The sequence below is a fragment of the Phallusia mammillata genome, chromosome 7 (genome assembly GCF_965637545.1).
Source record: "Phallusia mammillata chromosome 7, kaPhaMamm4.hap1.1, whole genome shotgun sequence".
In the NCBI taxonomy this organism is placed as follows: Eukaryota; Metazoa; Chordata; class Ascidiacea; order Phlebobranchia; family Ascidiidae; genus Phallusia; species Phallusia mammillata.
Genome location: NC_137258.1, coordinates 15,938,473 through 15,959,609, shown reverse-complemented (window position 1 = coordinate 15,959,609; position 21,137 = coordinate 15,938,473). Strand labels below are relative to the sequence as shown.

The 21,137-nt window shown below is 36.0% G+C and overlaps 1 protein-coding gene and 2 long non-coding RNA genes across 6 annotated transcripts; 1 reads left to right on the top strand and 2 right to left on the bottom strand.

Annotated features, from left to right (window-relative positions):
* The first annotated feature begins 3,035 nt into the window (after positions 1-3,035).
* On the top strand, positions 3,036-9,990 carry LOC145237198 (docking protein 1-like). 2 transcript variants are annotated; one of them, XM_080099968.1, is made up of 10 exons: positions 3,037-3,205; positions 3,276-3,368; positions 5,602-5,703; positions 5,774-5,864; positions 7,688-7,841; positions 8,128-8,189; positions 8,388-8,480; positions 8,540-8,752; positions 8,906-9,203; positions 9,487-9,990. In XM_080099968.1, exons 1-10 carry the CDS (start codon positions 3,155-3,157, stop codon positions 9,527-9,529), a joined length of 1,200 nt encoding a protein of 399 aa, XP_079956094.1. In that variant the 5' UTR covers positions 3,037-3,154; the 3' UTR covers positions 9,530-9,990. The 2 variants fall into 2 exon arrangements, with proteins under 2 accessions (XP_079956095.1, XP_079956094.1); XM_080099969.1 differs by lacking the exon at positions 8,540-8,752 and having other exon boundaries at positions 3,036-3,205.
* A 5,254-nt stretch (positions 9,991-15,244) lies between these two features.
* On the bottom strand, positions 15,245-18,039 carry LOC145202716 (uncharacterized). Of its 2 annotated transcripts, none has more exons than XR_013853327.1 (2): positions 16,256-18,037; positions 15,245-15,648 (listed from the first exon to the last, which is right to left on the bottom strand). It is a non-coding gene; the product is annotated as an uncharacterized LOC145202716 (long non-coding RNA). The 2 variants fall into 2 exon arrangements; XR_013853326.1 differs by lacking the exon at positions 15,245-15,648 and adding an exon at positions 15,883-16,014 and having other exon boundaries at positions 16,256-18,039.
* Positions 18,040-18,060: 21 nt separating this feature from the next.
* LOC145202717 (uncharacterized) lies at positions 18,061-20,813 on the bottom strand. Of its 2 annotated transcripts, none has more exons than XR_013853328.1 (3): positions 20,750-20,813; positions 18,810-18,994; positions 18,061-18,390 (listed from the first exon to the last, which is right to left on the bottom strand). It is a non-coding gene; the product is annotated as an uncharacterized LOC145202717 (long non-coding RNA). The 2 variants fall into 2 exon arrangements; XR_013853329.1 differs by lacking the exon at positions 20,750-20,813 and adding an exon at positions 20,565-20,628.
* Between the last annotated feature and the right edge of the window lie 324 nt (positions 20,814-21,137).

Here is a 21,137-nt window from a genome sequence, read left to right as displayed (position 1 = left end):
CTTCAATCTCTTGCTCGCAATATAACTTCGTTGCACTGCCTTATATTGCACTTGGACGGTCCCAAATCATTCGTGTACACTGTGTCAAGGACCCTTTTAAAGCAACCCAAGTACAGACTTGCATAAAGATCACAAGGTCGTGTAATTAAGTTCTTGTCTAAAACGACCAATTTCTTTTCAATCCATACTACAAAACTGTTATGTTGTGAGCAATTCTTATTTAGTGCTGTTGTGAGGTATTTGTGCTTGTGTTTTTCTGCTTGAGTGCGGGCTCCTTTATTCTTTTGTGAATAAACATTGAACGTATCTGCTTTAATTATATTCTGTTGTTGCAAAACGACGACATCACTACTGTAACTTAAAAGTATCAAATCGACAGTGTGTTTACGGTTACGGTTACTGAGATGTGGGTTTCTACTCTCTAAAGCTTGCAGTTAATTATTAGCCAGATTATAATCACCGTTGACAAACATCTGAGCACTGTATTACGAAGTGGCAGACACAATAAAAAACATTGCTTGTGACATAAAACATTAGCCTACGACCTCCTCCCCCCCCCCCCCCCCCCCACACACACACACCCCAAATCTCTGTTTAATTATATATACTTTTCCGTGTGTTGCAAAGTGTCATCTCCTTGATAGAAAAGCGGACGTTACAATGAGTTTGTTATATTCCACTTTTAAACCCTAACTGACTTTACAAACTGCAAATAGTTTGCACCGACAGATTCACATTGCTATATATCTTTTGTCGTTTTATCACAAATCAAAGACGAAAGATCGCTTATTCGCAGTTTTTAAATCTAGTTTAGTTTTTAATGCATTTCTAACATATCGTAATCAAGTGGTTCTCAAACTTTTTAAGCATGCGGCGCACCAAATAACTAAATTTCCTTTCGCAGCATACTCCGCAGGTAAACATACGAAATTTGTTCCAAAAATGTTAATTTTTGACTTAATGGTGGTGAGTAGGGATGCTTTTTATTACCAATAACAAAAATAAGAGCTTTAAGATGTTGTATTGCACATCAATATTTTGTCATGAATCCTAAAACACCAGGAAATGTTTGCACTTTGAAACAGGGAATTTCGCAGCAGATTTGGACATCTATCACGCGGCACACAGTTTGAGAATCATTGGCGTAATCTGTCAAAAACTAACAAAAATGTTTTTAACGTTTGTATTTGCTGTATTTGCGTTTGTTTAAATTAATTGAATAGTTTAGTAATAGCAACATGTTTAGAATTTTTTTCTCCTAATGCTATTTATGTGCAAGAACAAATTATTCCAATGTTATTTCTCCACTTGACTGACGAATTGCTTAGCAAGGCTATAAAACTGCATTCAAGCGTGACGAATGTCTGTGGGGATGACTTATATTTTAAACCAGTAATGTACATTTGTGTTGCACCCATTTTTGTTTAAACTTGAAAAAAACAGAAAATGAATAGTGGAGCAATGACAGTTTAATTTGCAAGGGTAAATGCGCTGTTAATATACAGATTAAGCGTATTTATTTTTGAATATTTAGACATGACTATGTATATTTTTTCTGACTCATCAATTCCGACTTCCGTGTAGATGCATTCTTCCCTGAGGAAACTGGTGTTTGCTGTGAGGAGGTTGTGTGAACTGTTGTTTAATAACAAACAAAGAGTTTTTATAAAATTCAGTTTTACATTCGTTTTTTTGGCAGTTCTTTGAGCAGAATTTTACTGTATAGTGACGTGATAAGTTAAATATGACGCTTTTTATGGTTTAAGTACATTTACATTCGGCACTACTATTTTGGTAATTTGGTATGAATTATGCATAAAAAAAATGTAGATGTTTGCAGTTAAGATTTTGTTCTCTTGCATTGCTGTTTTAACACCATTTTTTTCTGCCTTCACACACTAATGCTGGATTTCTTTCAATCGCTTATGTTTTAACCCTGGAGGTGTGAAATTCCACATTTTGATTTGTAATTTTTAGAACTGCCAGCTTCTGATTAATTGTATTTTCTTTGTTGATTATATGTGTAATGTTTGGGCAATGTAACCTGTTTCTGAACCTAAAACAAAATTATTTCATATTTGTTAATTTTTTTCTTGAAAACATGTTTGTTGCTAGTTTGCATCTAATTTCTTAAATGTCAAATATATGTTTAAGCATAAAGTTTAGCTTTGCATCACCTTTAAAGCACATTCCAGATTTAGTTATTCACCAATAGTAATTTAACTAGAACTGTTAATGAGTCATGCCATTCTCACATGAGTCAACCATTGGACTTAGTTAATGACAGCAAATGTTACTTATATGGATTGATCACAACATTTGGTAACACCATCTATGCAGCATTACATTAATTAATTCTTTTTTGTCAAGATTTACTTAACATAGATTTGTTCAACAAATTTTTTAGCTCTTCCGGCAGTTTTTTATTTTATTAAATTATTATTATTTTTATTAAATAAAATAAAAAACTGCCGGAAGAGCTAAAAGTTTTGTTGATACGTTATGTCTGGCAGCAACAGTGTATTCATAGATTTGTTCATAATAAATGGAATTATTGTTCAGCTGGATACTGTAAAGTATTTTGTTTGGAGGAATAAATGAAAGTGAAAAATTGCAACAAAAATTTACATAAGTTTAATGGTGAAAAATAAAAGAATTCTTTTATGCGACTAAAGTGTATATAAATGGGTGCAATTGATGTGGCCTTCATATCACTGATGATGGCATGAGCATTTGCCGAAACGTTTGAACAATAAAGCATGTCGCTTTTTACGTCTATTTGGGCCGTTATTTTCACCATTAAACTTACGAACAGATCCGTATATAGTGTTCCAAAATTTACATACATTGTTGAAAAAGAAAATTTGTGGCATATTTTGTGGCATCACACAGACTAGGTGAGGCATGGGTATTTACCCTGTTACTCCCAACAAACTGGAGTGCCATTGGATGGCTACACTAGCCTATATGGCTGATCTCTTGCACTGATGGGACCTTAGAGGTCGAAACAGTGTGCACTGTCTGCAGCTTATCATTTATTGGCTTATTTTTATTTTTTTGGTAGAGCTTATCCAGATATTTATATCGAACAGGTGTTAAACTAGTTACTATGAAATTGTGACGAAGTTGATGGGAGTGATTTTTCTCTGGAACAATGGGTGATGAAATAACGTCTGGGACAATAACTTATACCAAGGGAGCCAAGGTTTGAAAATAAAAAGACAACCCAATGTAAGCTTGTCAGCATAGTAAAGTAAAAAATCCTTGCTTTTTAGAAATTTAACAAGAAATGGGGTGTGCTACATAGTAGATCTCCTACTGGTGTGCCAAGGATCGAACTGCATGATACCAAAAACACCAAAGCAAAGGTAAAGTTAATCATATATACAGAAAACTTTCGAACCCTTCAAACATTTCTTGCAAATTCCTTTCCTTTCTGGTATTTTTTATAGTGATGCGACGAGTACGCGGTACTCGGTATCAATGGTAACGAACGGTTTCAGTGGTATCGATACTCGTACCCGGTATCGAAACATTTTGGCTCAGTTTTCGATACCAACGTGCGAGTACCGAAGGCCGATTTGCACCATAAGAATACGGGCAACTTTATGCCAATATTTGCTTCGGATAGCACAAAATTGGAAAAAAGTTCGGCAAGTTTACGTATATCTTTTTCGCTATCACGTGGAGATTACATTTTTCGGCATGTGTGTGTGTGTGCGCGCGCCTGTACCCCGACCATGGCAGACAAATAAGCCAGTGATATACAACTAAGTACAACACTACACTTAAGTACTCTGTAATCGTACTCGGTATCAAAGGTATATACATGTGGTACTTGTACTCGGTATTGGTACTCGCTTCAAAACCTGGTATCGTCCCATCACTAATTATGGGTCCCCTTCCCTGAAGGGGACACATATTGATTTTACTCAAATTGTTTGTTTTTTTTTCTTTTTTTTTCTTCCTTTTTTTTCTCCCCAAAGTTTGTCCGACTCGTTTTTTCATCAAATGTTTGATGGATTTGGCTGAAATTTACACAGATGGTAGATATAGTTATGTAGATGTGCATCCCACTTTGTTTTTGTTGATAACCCCAGTATTTACCCCGCTAGCCCCCTAAAATGGGTATTTTTTCCCCGAAGTTTGTCCGACTCGTTTTTCCATCAAATGTTTGATGGATTTGGCTGAAATTTACACAAATGGGAGATATAGTTATGTAGATGTGCATTCCACTTTGTTTTTGTTGATAACCCCAGTATTTACCCCGCTCGCCCCCTAAAATGGGTGTTTTTACCCAAAGTTTGTCCGACTCGTTTTTCCATCAAATGTTTGATGGATTTGGCTGAAATTTACACAGATGGTAAAAATATTCATGTAGATGTGCATCCCACTTTGTTTTTGTTGATAACCCCAGTATTTACCCCGCTAGCCCCCTAAAATGGGTATTTTTTCCCCGAAGTTTGTCCGACTCGTTTTTCCATCAAATGTTTGATGGATTTGGCTGAAATTTACACAAATGGGAGATATAGTTATGTAGATGTGCATTCCACTTTGTTTTTGTTGATAACCCCAGTATTTACCCCGCTAGCCCCCTAAAATGGGTGTTTTTACCCAAAGTTTGTCCGACTCGTTTTTCCATCAAATGTTTGATGGATTTGGCTGAAATTTACACAGATGGTAAAAATATTCATGTAGATGTGCATCCCACTTTGTTTTTGTTGATAACCCCAGTATTTACCCCGCTAGCCCCCTAAAATGGGTGAGTTTTTAAACAGTGTCAGAATTGGCTGAAATTTGGATTTCTTGTATAGTATACCATTTATAGGTGTCAATTGTTGTGTTCAACCCTGTAGTCCTAACATTTACCCCACAAGCCCCTAAAGTGTAAAACATATTTGTATGGTACTGGGCACCACAAACGAAAGATTTCTTTGGAGCAATAGTGTTACAAGGGCAACCAGTTGTTTGTTGCTCGTTGGTGGGTTTCTTGGTGGTCGTTTTTGCGCCATGGCAGTTAGGGGCTTGTTAACAGCCCTATGACGTCAGAAACAGTAACGGTTGTTGCTCAAAACACCTCTAGTTGTCGAAATTTTAAACATTGGCGGATTGGGCTGAAATTTTGCAGTACTATTGATTGAGTCATTGTGGTTTTTATATATTTTTTAGTTTGTGTGTCGAACCCAATTAGTTGCCCTACTAGCCCCCTAAAATGGGTCAGTTTTTTTAAAACGTTAAATAGGACATACTTTAACCAATATCTGGGGTGAATCTAATTTTATAGTTTGTATTCTACATAGTATTATTATTTAAGCCAAGTGCCGATCACTGTGTTTTACCTTACAACACCCGACTTTTGCATGGTTATCTCTTGAAATGCATTATCTACAACTTTGCATGTGTGGGGACCCATGAGTTTTTGCCTGCAGAAACGACTAAAGTTATAAAAGACGGTGACTAATATGGGACCCAATGCAAAATAAGCATAGGAAATATATTTATGTTTTAAAATAGGTTATAGTGTATATGCAAGGGCAATATGTGCTAAGCCACCCTTCTAGTTTTTTATGTAATCACAATAATTTTGTGTTTACTTTGCAGAACACTATAAGTTTGGATAAATGTGTCAAAATCCAAAAATCCTCACCAAAAGATGGGAAAGTGTTTCAACTTGAAGTGTTTTTTGATGATGACAAACCTCAGGTTTATATTGAATTGTTATGCTTTTATTTTGTCTTTGTCAATCACATTTTTTTATTCTTTTTTATGTCAGATACTGTCAACCACAGATGAAGGAGAACTTGAAAAATGGGCAAGCGGGATAAGCCATGTGCTGTTTGGAGGTGCATCAGATGAATCTTCTGGTAAATCTTTTTGGTTTTAGCATTACAGAAAAAAAATACAATCTATCTTTTGCAAGGTCTAATATTTGTTATTATGGGTCCCCTTCCCTGAAGGGGACACATATTGTTTTTGTCCGTATTTTTTTTTTCTTTTTTTCTTTTTTCTGTCTAACGCTGGTTTGTGAGACGCATTTGGTCAAGAAAGAGTGCTTCAAATTTATTCAAATTTGGACATATGTTAGATATTAATCCAAACTTGGTCCACCTGAAGTTTGACCCCAAATTACCCAGCGGTTCACCCACAGGCCCCCGAAACGTAAAATTTTTAACGCTGGTTTGTAACGCTCGTTTAGTGAAGAAAGCGTGCTTCAAATTCATTGAAATTTGGACATATGTTAGATATTAATCCAAACTTGGTCCACCAGAAGTTTGACCCCAAATTACCCAGCGGTTCACCCACAGGCCCCCGAAACGTAAAATTTTTAACGCTAGTTTGTAACGCTCGTTTAGTAAAGAAAGAGTGCTTCAAATTTATTGAAATTTGGACATATGTTAGATATAAATCTGAACTTGGTCCACCTGAAGTTTGACCCCGAATGACCCAGCGACACACCCACAAGCCCCCGAAACGTAAATGTGTCTAACGCTCATTTGGTCAAGAAAGACACTGTAAGTCCCAAGAGAGTACGTTTACGAATAATAGGGCAGAGCGGGAGGGCTCAGCTTGACGTTGGACAGACGTTTTACGAGACGTCGTTTCGGTGATTAGAAATCAGCTGTTTTGCACAGCAATGCTATGTCGTTTTATTAAGTTATCACTCACATTTTCAGTTTTGGCAAAGGTTTCACACATATGACGCGATTTAAACCTAATAAGCGTGCTTCGGTTTCGTATAATGTCAAGCAAAACTTTGTTAAACAAACTAAATATGAAAAAATAAACTTGACTTTTTTGCAAGATAAAAGTTTTTTTTAAATGCTCAGTGTCAGGTTGGCCGCTGCATGACCACGGGTTACTTAAGGTCAATTAGTAGGTATTACTAACACAGTTCAGAACTTTCTTTCGCCATGACGTAGCGTTTTTTTTTTTTTTTGAATCAAATACTCAAGGCATGTATATATTAGGTCAAACGGTGTTGTTGAACACCAAGGACGCCGTGCTATTGAAAACGGTGTCAAAAGGTCAAACAGTCGTTTGGTGTGTACACCCTAAAGGTTACTACAGGTCAATGGTACTCGTTTGCGAAACAAAGTTAAATGAAAAACTCGTTTTGCGAAACAAAGTTAAATGAAAAGTTATATATACACTTGCAGCAAATCGCTTTTTAATTGTCTGTAACACAACTGTTACAGCTTTCTAGAAAAAAATTGTGTTTAAAACCCGACCTTGGACGACAATATCTGGGTCAAAGCAAGAGATTAAATTGAAAGTATTTGTTTCGTTCTTTTTTATTGTTTTTGTAATTATACGACAATAATAGTGCAAAAAAATACAAACAAAATTTTTTTATTGTTGGGTTAATGCTTTCTAAAAATTTGTTCTTAAGAATTAAAAAATCACCGCAACATTTGTTTACCGTAAATCCGCAAAAACACGCATGTGGGGACCCATTCGTTTTTGTTTACAAAAACAACCATATGTGTAGATCAAATGATATGTATAGTAAATTGGTAAATATCGTATAGAATATATAAAATGGAAGTATATCAGAAAGCCACCATTCTAGTTGGTAATGCATTCCTCTAGCCCACTTTACCAACTTTTTTAAGTGATTGCAACAGCTTTGGTAATGCTTTTTTATGCTTCTAAAGTATGAAAGTTATAATACTTTTTTTAATTACAGTATTTTTTGATGTGGAAATTAAAGACACAGATATGGCTAAAAAGTTCAGCCTCAAAGGCTCATATCTTTTAAATGTTTCTGCTGAGGATATTTTACTTGTGGACAAAAAAAATCGGATGACAATTATCAAGTGGCCTTTACATCTTTTACGAAAGTATGTGCAGACTTAAACATAGTATATATTTCAGTTAAAACATGAAAAACTTTTAAGTTAAAACATGATATAAAATCCAGTACATGGGTAAAACATTTGTCAATCTGATATAATTTAAATTGTTCTACAACCCAATAAGCATTTAGAAACTAAATCCCAGCACGTTGACCTTATGTGTGTGAATGGGATTGTTTGTCTGAAAAATATTTGTGTTCTATTAATATCATTGTGAAAGTAGTTAACCGTTGAAATGTACGTACATTTCAACTGACAAGTTTCTCTTTAGGTATGGAAGGGACAAACAAGAATTTTCACTTGAAGCAGGTCGTAGATGTCCTTCGGGCCAAGGTATAATATATCCACTTTCACATGTTGTGAAAAATTATTTACAATTGTAACTATTGATTGTATATTTATATTTTATTATATAAAATAGATGATTTGTGGTCAGTATGACTTAGATATATGTTATCATGTTGTTATTGTTGTTATGAAAGCACAAACATTTTTAAAATAATTTTTGTAAATGTTTTTTTGAAAAAACAGGCATGTTTTACTTTATAACTGACAACTACAATGCTATATTTCAAGAAGTGGAGAAAAATGTAAAAAGCATCGCCTCTAGAGGCAGAGCACAAAGTAAGTCAAAGTTAAAAAGTTTTACTTTGCACTTTAGTTATCATGTACTTTTAACTAAGGTACATCCAGTGTCGGTCCTCCCAAGCCACATCCAGTTCTTAAAGCTCCCCATTCCCCTGACATGTTAATTCCTGTGACCCCTGCATCTTCTCTGTATGATGATCCGCTAGATGTAAGACGGGAAGCATCAGCTTCATTAGTGGAGGATGCTTACACATACAATGAACCCATAAACCTACAAACAGCCTCTAAAAGTGTCAAAGCCAAACCTGGTGTGTAAAAAATGTTGTTTAGACAGAAATGCAGTCAGCATGAAAAACATTGTGTTACAGTTTCAGTGTTTCGAAAATTGATACTTTCCTTGGTGTACCATTTTTGCATGTTTCATCTGAGGGCAAAATAACATGGCATTTTATGTATCGCAGGTAAGGCAAAGCCGCAGAAAAAAGAAAACAAAACAAATATATTGGGCAAGAAAAAAGGAGCAGCCAAGAATAGTGCTCCACAGAAACCACCCCGACAAATACCATCAGCTCCACAGGTTGAAGAAGCTTATCAAGTTTTCAATGGAGAGAATGACAATTTAACATCAGACTACAGCTCACTAGACATAGGACAAGAAATTGAACCCAATGAATATGATTCCTTTCATTGGACAACAAATCAGAAAGCAGAACCAACTGCAGATAGCACATATGCCACTGCTGGTGACTTTCCTGGAAGGTAATTTTAACTTTTACTTTAAAAACCCAAACTTGCTTTGAAATAATTTGTGCAAAATTGTTCCCAGACGGTTAATTTGGCAAAGACAGCACAGTAACTGTAACCCTACATTTCCTTTGACACGTTATAAATTTAATTTAATTAAAATATAATTTAAATTTTTTATTTAGGACTAAAATTTTTAAAAGATCCATCAAAATTTTTGCAAATAAAATTCTTTCCCTACTTTTAAGTGTTACAGCTCCTTCTTAGTTAATACATAACAGATCTTTATGTTTTTCAGCAAAAACCAGGAAACAGATGTGTATGATCATGTACAAAGGTGAAAGAACTTTTTTAGCGCTTCCACAGAATGCCAATAATGTTGAACAATAATAGACCCAATGAGAAAGACTTTCAGTTTTAGACCTACGTCCATCTGTATTGTGTACAGTTGAGTTGTCACAATTCTGTTCAAATGACTTTACTATATTGTTGTGTTACTTTACTGTTGTCTACAGTGTGTCTGCTGAACCACAAATCTTCATTTTTACATGCAGTGTAATTATTTGCATTTTAATTCCAATGTATTTTTGTCCCTTATCTAAACAGTCCAAATGAAACAATTTAGCAATACATTTTTGTGCAATATATCATTTTGAATTTTTTTGAAAGTACTTCTCAAAGCACGTTCCCACTTTTTGTGCATAGTAATTCATTCATGCTGCAATAGAATGTGTCTTTTTTATTGAAACAGTGATTTATCGTCATCCGATGCACTTTAAATAACAAACATAATGCCACTTTATTCTGCAGTCTTTGAAAAACAGTGCAGGTTACTCAGCTCACAGTGGAAATCCTTCTTTTTTGACTTTTTAAGAAACTGAAAACGTTTTGATTGTTTCCCAATACTTTTCCATTTTATGAACCATAAACTTGTCAGATAAGTTTACTCAAAAGGATTTCAGATGAAGCATCACCATTTTAGAAACTATGGATCATTTCAACAATTTTTCCCAGTGTCATTGACCAAAGTTTGCCATGTCAAGATTGAAAACTGATGAACGATATTATTGAATATTTGAATTTTGCTAACACAACGTGTGTACATCACGTCACGTACAATCAAATAGCAACTAGGTGGTGTATGCTTGTATTGTAGTCTAAACCTCTATCAAATCCATATCAATGAACTATATAAGCAATGAACAATCGTGCACAAATGCAGTCGGTAGAAACTGAGGCTTCAAATTTTGTTTACAATACGCTGAATTCTCAAAGATTTGCGATTAAAACGTCAGTATCATTAACGTATGTTCCGCTTGTCTTACCGGGAACTTCGTCATTAGTTGCCAATGACAGGAAACAGGGGCACATCAAGGTTCACTACGTCACGGATTTTTAGTCAGGAAACGTAACCGTATTTTTATGACGTTATAATTGCCATGGCGGAAAGCAAGCTGATGCCCATGGGTTTATAATGTAACAAGTAGCTATGTCTATTTCTCTTAAAGCATGAGTGGGTTCACTCAGTTGCCATTCAATGGGATGGATTACAGTAACAAGTAGAGCCGCGTGACTTCATGACCCGCAGAGTGCGCTTCCCTTCATTTAACTTTCACATGAACTGCTTCCGGCGGTGACGTAGAAAAGAAAGTTCCTTCGTCGCAAAATATTATAGCATCGTGTGTTAACCGTTTTTTTTTTTTTTTTTATGTAAAACGCAAATCTTGTAGAGATTAAATTGAGAGAAACAAGTTTTGTCAGGAGGTACCATAAAATAGGATCAACACTACCAATGATATTTAAACAATCGAAAACTAAGAGATTTATTACAAACAATTAATAATTAGAAGATAAGTTTTGGAGTTACAGATCGGTTGTTATCTAGAACGATAACCGAAACTTTTTGTCTGCACGTTATTTCCTTAACCGTACCACATCGATGTTTTTTACATAAAAAGGTAGTTTGGCATGGACAACGTTCCGCAAAAGCAAATACAATTCGATGGCTTGCTTTGTTTAATGCTCAAAATAAAGACGAATATCGCCTAATTTAGCATTCCAGCTGCATAAATCTGTGTGGGGTGAAATTAATTAAATGGGTTTAAATGTTATGTTGACATATATCGCAATTCCGAAAAACAAACAAATAGAGGTCTAGCTTCAGCTGCGTCACGGCAGGAGAAGTGGTTCAATGGTTGGCCATTTTTAATCAAACGCACAAAACCCTTGTTTGTTATTCTTAAACCCTGGGCGAACTGAACAACAATGTTATCGTAAATACAGTCCGTCGTCGCAGTAATCTCGTCGCGCTAAAGTTTCGCTTGTCAACGGGCACTTATACAAATAGAGACGTCAAACCGGCCCATTCATCAGTCCCGACGTTTCTCCATTGTTTTCCAACAAAGTTAACTCAATATTGATTCTTCTGTTTAATCTATACACGGAACCAGTCCGCTCCAAATTAAAGCGGGATACTTTGTTCATTGTGCTGAATGTTGCTACTCCACGGGCCACACTGTTTCCACACAAAGACTGGGGAAAATCCTATTAACCTTTTCCGAAGTATAGATCCGCTAAGAGTTTTGTCACAGCAAGTGTTTTGTGGTGAAGTGCAGTCCTCGTCCCCACCAATTACCGATCGAAAAAAGGGAATATGTTTGCAGCACAATCTTTATATCGCTGGACTAAACGGATTTTTGAAGATGCAGTAATTGACCGACTTTTTAAATTAGGGAAAAACAAAGAATTCTTACAAAACTATATGCCATTGAAAGGCAGTTCGAATAAAATCATAACGTTGCAGCAATACTTCTTAAACCCTCGCCTCATACATGTTACGTAGCCTACTTCTATATTGTCTTCCCAATCGGGTTTACGCCATTTATGCCGCCCTGCTTGCAAAACAAAAGATGGATATCTCTAATGGAAGTAATGCATTTTTCGTCTTTTAACAAACGCATTTTTTCAAATAAGCAAAATATGGTCGCAGATGACTTATCACTGCTCCAGCTTCAGCAATAACATTAACCAGTTTCGTGACTCGAGTGCAACCTAGTGTTCACCATTTAAGTTAAATCTAACAGAGCAAAAAAATAATAATGGCGGAGTCACTAACTACTAACACCGTACCACACGGAAGACCCACATTAAGCTAATTTTCAATAGGTTGCGCAAAGAGCTGAATTATTTATTTATTAGCTGAGGGGTAGGGTTATGATGTAAGTTTTTGAAAATTTTACTCAGATTTTAAGTTCTATTGCCAGTTTTATTGAATCTTGAATGGTAGGCTAATACTTTAACCCAACCCTAATAGCCCTAACCGTGAGCATTTTTAGAGAAATATTGTTTTAAATGACTAAAATGGTTTTTGCCCCACCTAATGAAAATTAGTTAAATGTTGGTGTGCCGTGAGGTATGGTGTGAGTAGATTCTCCCCCCCCAAAAAAACACTTATTTTTGGAATAAGGTCATTTTCTGAATATAAGCAGTCGGCAGATATCCTGTTTACTATATTTATTCATTGTCACGGAGCAGCAGTACAAGGAAAATCTCAACCACAGCTAGGGTGCAAATTACCTTTGTCGCGCTTTATAACGTCCCAACGTTGCGCAGCTATTTCCGGCTTGGTGAATATTTTAGCGCAATTGTGCTGCTACGATTTGTATCACCGGCGAAATAAACTCAACTCAACTCAACCTATAGGCTACCATGTCCAACAAACAAGCGATTTCAAAATTCGGCGCAGTGTTACACATGGCACCGTAAAAGAAAAACTTAGTTTGGCCAGTAACTGTGGTCGTTTTTTGCCAGAATCATAGGGCGCGTTTTATAAGAGTTTTTTTGAAAGAAATAACTGTAAATTTGGTTTAATTTTGCGGGGCGCCGCATAAAAAAGGTTGACGACCACTGCTTTAAACTAATTACCGAAATTGAAAAAGTAGTACCAGTTTAACTGAAAAATTCTTTTTTGTACGTACTCCACCATCCTGCAACTCAAAAAGTTGTTTTGTATTGATAGGACCTCTTTATTCAATTGTCGATCTTTTACCAAGAAATATATTTTCACTAGCCGGAAGGCCTATACATTGTTTTACATTTGAACATTGTTGTAATTGTTCTGAAACCGTTTTAGTGTTCAGCAGTATTTGCTCCTAAACTATGCGCAAATATTATAGTTCTGCTACAGGATTTGAAAAATATTTTGGTGCCACACTGGGTTTTGCGAATCGGTTCGGTGAATTAAAAAAAGTGTAAAACAGATATCTAAAGTTTTTTTGACGCAAGAAAATGGACAGTGACAGTGAGTCGAATCCCCTTTTTGAAGAGACTTTACAAAACAGTGACGAAGTAAACCCGAACGAAATTGAAGACACAGTTAAAACATCTTCAGAAAGATGGTTTGTAATTGCTGCCATGACTATCGCTTCTGTGTTCCGTGGATTTGACCAAGCCTCATTCGGTCCAATTAACAACGTCTTGACTGAATACTATCGGGTAATGCCGTGGCAAATTGACTGGTTAAATAACGTCTTTACACCTGTGGCCATTTTTGCAAGTGCACCACTGTTCCTGGCCCAAAGAAGACTCAGCATCAAATTATCAGTAATTTGGGTAATATTTTGTATTGCTTTTGGTTTGCTTCTTACCTGCATAGCTTTATTGTTTCGCAATATGTTCCTGGTTGCGATATTCAGCCAGTTTATAACCTCAGTTGGAGTGATTTTAACATTTCCCCTAAGAAGCATTGTCGCTGCCGCGTGGTTCCCGGCTCACGAAGTCCCGCTAGCTGTTGCTGCTTTAATTGTTGGTTGGGAGCTTGGAGAGGCTGTGGGTTCAGTAGCAATCCCGCATCTGGTTGCAATAAGTGACAAACCATCAACAACCCGAGAGCGTTTGTCAGCAGTGTTTGGATCGTTATCGGCTGCAACCTGGGTCATACTAGTAATCGTCGCAGTGTTTATGAAAGACGGACCGTTGTTTCCGCCAAGCATTGCCCAGGCTAAAGTCTTGCCACTACAAAAACCGGATAAAAACATCGGAAAATATGAATTGCTGTTAAAATTTAAAAACGAGCAAGTGAAATTGCTTACCAACATTAATTTCCTAGTAGTGTGGTTTGTACAAATAATCGTCATACCTGTTTCTCGGAACACATCTACACTATTATCTTCGATATTGCATAAAAAATTCGCTAATTACAAAAATTTGAACATCAACGGGGGGTTTATGCTCATGGGAATGTGGATTATGATGATTATTGGTAGTATGTTGGCGGTACCTTTGTTGAGTAAAACAAGACGTTTCAGAGCGGTTACGCTCGCGGCTACAGGTTTGGGGAGTTTGTCTTGTCTTTTGGAAATAGTTGGATGCAAAATCGAATCGCTGGTTACGGTTTACTTTAGCCAGATTATTTTGGGTTTTTTTCTCGGCGTCAGCCAAGTAAGCACTGTCGAGCTTATCGTTGAAGTTACTTATCCAATGCACCTTTCGGAAGTTTACACAATTGGCATGACTGGTGCCGGGCTAATGTGGCTTGTTCAAAGTTTTGCCGGGAGACTGCTGTTGGACAAAACTGGACCAGAATCGGCACTTGCTGTACCCTTTGTTGCGCTTTTGCTACCAACAGTTTTACTATCACTACGAAAATTGCCATTTCATCGCCAGCAAGCAGAAAATTCGAATGCAAACAGCATTTCTTAGCAAATATGAACACTTAAAGCGGACTTAAAAATCACTTCATAAAAAACTGCAAGGGCTTGTAGTAGGGAGTATATTCTAGCCTACTACATACGTTCAACACGCGCTGTTGTGATTTACGCTCGATGTGGCGTGCTTTTATTATTGTATCTTATCTTCCTGTTAACCTTAATCCTCTTTTGTTCCTTCAGAGGCTATGCAATTTTAATGTCTAGACCAGCGCCCTAGTGGTCCAACCCTTGCTGGGACTCTGGCTTAAAATCGCACCCATGAGATAAAATATTACTTATTTTTTTATGAAAGTTCTTCTCTCTTGAGCATATGTCTACAATTAGATTAACTTCTAACAACACGAAAGCTACAGTGAAACCCAATTGTATTGCATCAACAACATGCAGGGGCAATTTCACCCAATTAAAAATAATTACCTCGCATAGGAAAATCTAGGGCAGTGCTTTTTTAACCTTTTTTCCGTGTTACACCTTCTACAATTTTTCAGCAACTTTGTTAAGTCAACTAATAGTTACTTTCTTGATCAAGTGATTATCGTATTATTATACAATCTGCGTCCGTAAACATGTAAACTTAAATGCATAAAACATTTTGCACAAACCAAGAATCTCTGATGATATAAATGGTTTTTGAAAACGGTCAAGAGAAGTGGTTTGTTTGTGTACAACTTCTTTATACTTTAATTGTCTTCTTATTGTTCTCACATCTCTTTCATCAGGAGTGGTTACAAAGGGTTCAAGAAGTGACTTCACTTGATACAAAAATGTCAAAAACTGTAACATTTTTTTCTTATTTAATGTATGGTTCATTTTGTAACATAAATTTACCCCTGAAACGTGTGTTTAAAAAAGCTTTCCACTAAATATTTTTCTTTTATAGTGGGTAGAAATGCCTTATAACATTGACTAGCTGTTTTGCTAAGACCATCTCTAACATAGTCTTTCCAAAATGGCAAAATGCCTATGGTCTTTATACAATCTTACTTTATTTGCATTTAACATAATTGTAAACAATACTAAAACAGTGGAACAGCTATTGAAAGCAACAAATGCTGTCAAAAGTTGCTGCATTGATTTGCTTGTGGTTGGTTATTTGAATAACATTTCAATTGCTTGAGCTTAAAAACATGTAAATCTACTTGTAAGACCAAAAATAATCAATAAAGCAGAAAAGTTGGATTCATAAACCCAATATTTTTTATGATGCCTTTTTTTCTTCAAGGTGCTAGATTTTAATATTACATGACTTTTAAAAATGTCAATTTGGCAACACTGTGACACATTAGCTGTATCAAAGGTAAATAGTTCGTAACACATATTTATTTAAAAAACTTTTTTACCATTATAGCTTTCCATTACCTTTTCTAATATCAGGCCGTTTTCTGCATCTTTGTCCCAACAAGCAACTGTCAGTTTTTTCGCAACCTCAACAAATGTATAGTCTTGGTTTGCTTTCTTTAACTTTAATATTACAGTATCAATCATGTCTAGATTTGGACGACCTTTGCCAGCAATAATGAGATCTTGCAGAAGTTCAAGTGATGCTGTACATCCAGCATAAACTTTCTCACCACACACAAGTTCATACAATATCATGGAAAAACTGCAAAAAATGAACCAGGGTGGTAATACTTATCATAACCATCTTAGAAACAACGATGACTCGGTGATTTGTAAGTAATTGAGTCTTAGCAATGTAATTTATCTGTTTTACTTTTGGGCTAATGCACTCGTGACAGTGGCCTTGGAAGCCTAATAAAACAGAAGACACAGCTGTATTTGCAAGCTTAAACAATTTATTGAAATTCACGAACCATTTTTTAAATAGTGCCCAGACAAACAAAAGTAAAATCAAAATCAATTCCTCCAAAAAGTGGGGCCTACAAAAATTCAATTTTAAAACTGCAGGTGTTGTTTTCACCTAATATGCTTAAACTTACTATGGATTTGAAAGAAACACTGTGAGCATGTTGTTGCAATACCAAATATACCATTTTACTTGCATAACATGTCACTTTTTCCTTGGCACATATAACAGCAATACTTTTTTATAATTGATGATGATGATGACACTATTTCGCTTGGTGAACATAGCGACACAATAGCACTCAAACTATCACCAAGTTGGAAATAGCTGCGCAACATTAAAACAGTATAGAGCGCAATAGAGCGAAGGGCACATTTGGTGGATAATGGCTGAACACGCTGCAGCTACACTGTATTATACAACGTTATGTGACTGGGGCTCACAAGAAAGTGAGGTTGGCACATTGTGGTCCTAATATAAATCTTAGAAAAAAAAGCTTGAGTTAACTGTGAAAGTATTCCCTGAATTTCATCCAGTTTCACAGGATGCATTAAACATGTTTGAAATGCAGTTTTAATAAATAAGCATTGCCACTAGAGAAGACTGTTTAATATTCCACATAATTTTACTAACTCTAAAAAACTAGCTCTAAACTAGTAATTCCATAACTATGATCTTCTATTTCCTTCCTGTGTGTCTTAAATAATTTATTTACAACATAATTATATTCGAGGGTCAGGCGAGAAATGACAAATAGAGGCAGATAATACCAATAACTGAAAGGATACAGTCATCGTGGGGTAAAACACCAATAAAACGTTGCAATTTCATTTAATTCAGACACATATTAAAGATTACCTCATATTTTAAGGATGGGTTGAATTGCTCAGGATATTTGGGAAAAGAAAAGAAATACCAAACTAGAAAGATGGCTTTCCTACTGGATTATGTACTGTAGTAAGTATAGCCCTATTTAAATTTAATGTTTTGTGGCTTCTGGGTAGACTGCTAGTTCATTTGTGATCAAACTTTAGAAGGATCAACTTTAGATAACTAGCTAACATATGTGTAAATTTGGAGTTTGAAGCACTCTTTCTTGACCAAACACTAACCGGAGTTGGACAGAAAAAATACAAACATAAACAATATGTGTCTCTCAATAAATACTATCACCTTTTAAACAACCATAACTCCCACTTACCATTGTTTGATTTAATTCCATAACGGAGTTTACAAGACTATGATTTTCAGGCAAACAAATGATCAGTGCACTTTATACACAAATCAGTACCATAAACTTTCCAAAATTTTGGTTAGTGAATTTTCTTTATTTTCACCCCCCCCCCCCCCCCCCATAGTATATTGCAGAAACCCACAGCTTTACATCATCAGTTACTAATTATGTGCTCTTTTTTAAATGCCACAAACAGCAAGTTGTGAAGTAAGTTCAAAAGAGTTATATTTTGAATTAGAGCAAAACCAACAGAATCAAATCTATCAAAAAAGGTTGAACAATGTCACAATGGTAATACTGTACTTGCATTTTTATATGTTTCTCATCTGGTTCATAACATTTAGCCAAAACATCACCAAACTCCTTGTGTTTGCACCAGCGCAAAACAGAAACAGTGGTGGCCCATAAAACTCCCAGCTTTGTCTGATCAGTCAGTATATCAGCAACATCTATCTGTAAATGCACAAACAAATGTTTAAATATCAATGAAAAATATAAAGACTTTTCAGACTACATTTATACATCAAGGCAATATGAGACCTATTTTAAACTAAAAGAAAAGGTAGGTATATTTTGCACTTCTTTCTGCAAAGTCGTGGCAACTGGTATATGACTGTTCCATCTTAATTTTTTTTAATTACTTTAAATTTATTTTTGTTTTATTTTACCACACAAATGACAAAAGCATGCAAACAATATTTATGTTAACCATTCTTTGTTTAACCTACCTTTCTCAGTTCATTAGAATTTATTGAGATTTTGAGCATTATAAAATCAAAACCAGACTTTTATTAACCTACTTTTTAAAAGAACCAAAATTTTTCAACCTAAAAAAACAACTTAAATACAGAACCAAATCCCAGAAAACTCACCCATGTACAAAAAAGAAGAACTACCGGTTGTTGACAAAACAGCCAAGGAGGAAACAATCAAATCACAAAGCAATGATGAAATAAAAGTCATGAAATGAAAAACAAGGTCAATGACGAATGAGTGTAAGGCAGTGAGGAAATAAACTGAAATTCTCCTTTATGTTGTTCCACAATGTGTTTACAACCTGAAAATAAGAGTTGTTTAAAAAACAGAGTTGCAAACAATGAACATACTGTTTTACATGTAATTTATCATACATTAGAAAACCAACGCGATCCTGGCAACCAGCAAAAAAAGGCGCCAGCAACCACGCAAAGGGTGCACTTTCGACCCCAATATCTCGCGAACCAAACAAAGCTGAACAAAAAACTTTTAACACAATACTCTTTGGTTGCGCAGTACATGTCCCTTTTGGACATTTTGAGCGGTGGCGCGTCATTGATTGCTGGCGAGCGGGGACGGCGGCATTATGCGCGAGTTATGAACTTCAAGTTAATATTCGGAACAGAGCCCCCGAAATTAGAATAACCAGTTAGGGCTTTTTGAAAACGGCATGTTCTGCAGAAACAGAATATGTCAATGGCTTTTATTCTGCGAAACGCGTTAAAGAGCATTAAGCAGTCATATTCATAAGCGTATTAATATTTGTGGTTTTAAGATTTTTTTAAATTAATGCCATCGATGGTTTGTTAATGTTTTCAAAAGTATTGTGTTAAATTTTTTTTGTTCAGCTTTGTTTGGTTCGCGAGATATTGGGGTCGAAAGTGAACCCCTTTTGGACATTTTGAGCGGTGGCGCGTCATTGATTGCTGGCGAGCGGGAACGGCGGCATTATGCGCGAGTTATGAACTTCAAGTTAATATTCGGAACAGAGCCCCCGAAATTAGAATAACCAGTTAGGGCTTTTTGAAAACGGCATGTTCTGCAGAAACAGAATATGTCAATGGCTTTTATTCTGCGAAACGCGTTAAAGAGCATTAAGCAGTCATATTCATAAGCGTATTAATATTTGTGGTTTTAAGATTTTTTTAAATTAATGCCATCGATGGTTTGTTAATGCTTACAAAAGTATTGTGTTACATTTTTTTTGTTCAGCTTTGTTTGGTTCGCGAGATATTGGTGTCGAAAGTGAACCCCTTTTGGACATTTTGAGCGGTGGCGCGTCATTGATTGCTGGCGAGCGGGGACGGCGGCATTATGCGCGAGTTATGGACTTCAAGTTAATATTCGGAGCTGAGCCCCCGATATTGCAATAACCAGTTAGGGCTTTTTGAAAACGGCATGTTCTGCAGAAACAGAATATGTCAGTGGCTTTTATTCTGCGAAACGCGTTAAAGAGCATTAAGCAGTCATATTCATAGGCGTATTAATATTTGTGGTTTCCATATTTTTTCAAACCAATGCCATCGATGGTTTGATAATGCTTACAAAAGTATTGTGTTAAAATTTTTTTGTTCAGCTTTGTTTGGTTCGCGAGATATTGGGGTCGAAAGTGCACCCTTTGCGTGGTTGCTGGCGCCTTTTTTTGCTGGTTGTCAGGATCGCGTAGGTATTAGAAAGGTGCACACAGTCAACACTTTTATAGCATTTAAGTCTCCACATGAACTGGGAGGGTCGCTGTTGAAGTTGTAGGGTTTAATATATTGATTAATAAACATCTAGGAATGTTTTCTAACGTACAAATGTTGTGGGGAGATATTGGGATAACTTGTATAGAACACGGTTACTGGGGAGAACTATGGTAATTAACACACCACAATAGCATGTTGCATTTGTCTTCAAACTGATGCTAGGGTCAAAATTTGCGGCTTGGAAAACATGTGTGGGTTAGATAGAGTAAAAGAAGGCCTGGAACATGTGTGGATTAGATAGGACCGCTAAATTAAATAAGAGCATCTTTTGTGTTAATTTGATGTGATATTTTCCTGGCGATTGTTACTTTCTGATCCCACTCCTCGTTTCCAGATGGCGTGATTTTAATGGGGTCCCATGGATAATTGTTAGGACGTTTTTTTTAATGTGGAGATAGAGTAAAGGGACAGAAATGGTCTTCCACATCTTTTTGTTGTAGCACGGAACTTTTCCGTACGGTACGGATAATGATAACCACAGCTGCAGCTGGTGCAGGTGTACAATAAAATGCATGGAAAGCACGTTTAATGGATTGGCTTTGTTATTGCAGGTCTTTTTTTACAGACTGACTAAAATCATTAAAAGACTCGGATGATACGGATAAATAAAACATGTGTAACCAGTGAAGTGTGCAAAGGTCAACTCAAGTTTAGTTCAAATGCCAAGGGTCAACCAAGTTTGTGTGGATGTATGCA

What these genes read in the sequence shown, in the direction of transcription:
- LOC145237198 (XM_080099968.1), top strand. Translation starts at nt 3,155, where the DNA reads ATGGGTGATGAAATAACGTCTGGGACAATAACTTATACCAAGGGAGCC. An exon ending in CTTATACCAAGGGAGCCAAG is followed by an intron (nt 3,206 to 3,275) that starts GTTTGAAAATAA and finishes CTTGCTTTTTAG; the next exon opens with AAATTTAACAAGAAATGGGG. An exon ending in CCAAAAACACCAAAGCAAAG is followed by an intron (nt 3,369 to 5,601) that starts GTAAAGTTAATC and finishes TTTACTTTGCAG; the next exon opens with AACACTATAAGTTTGGATAA.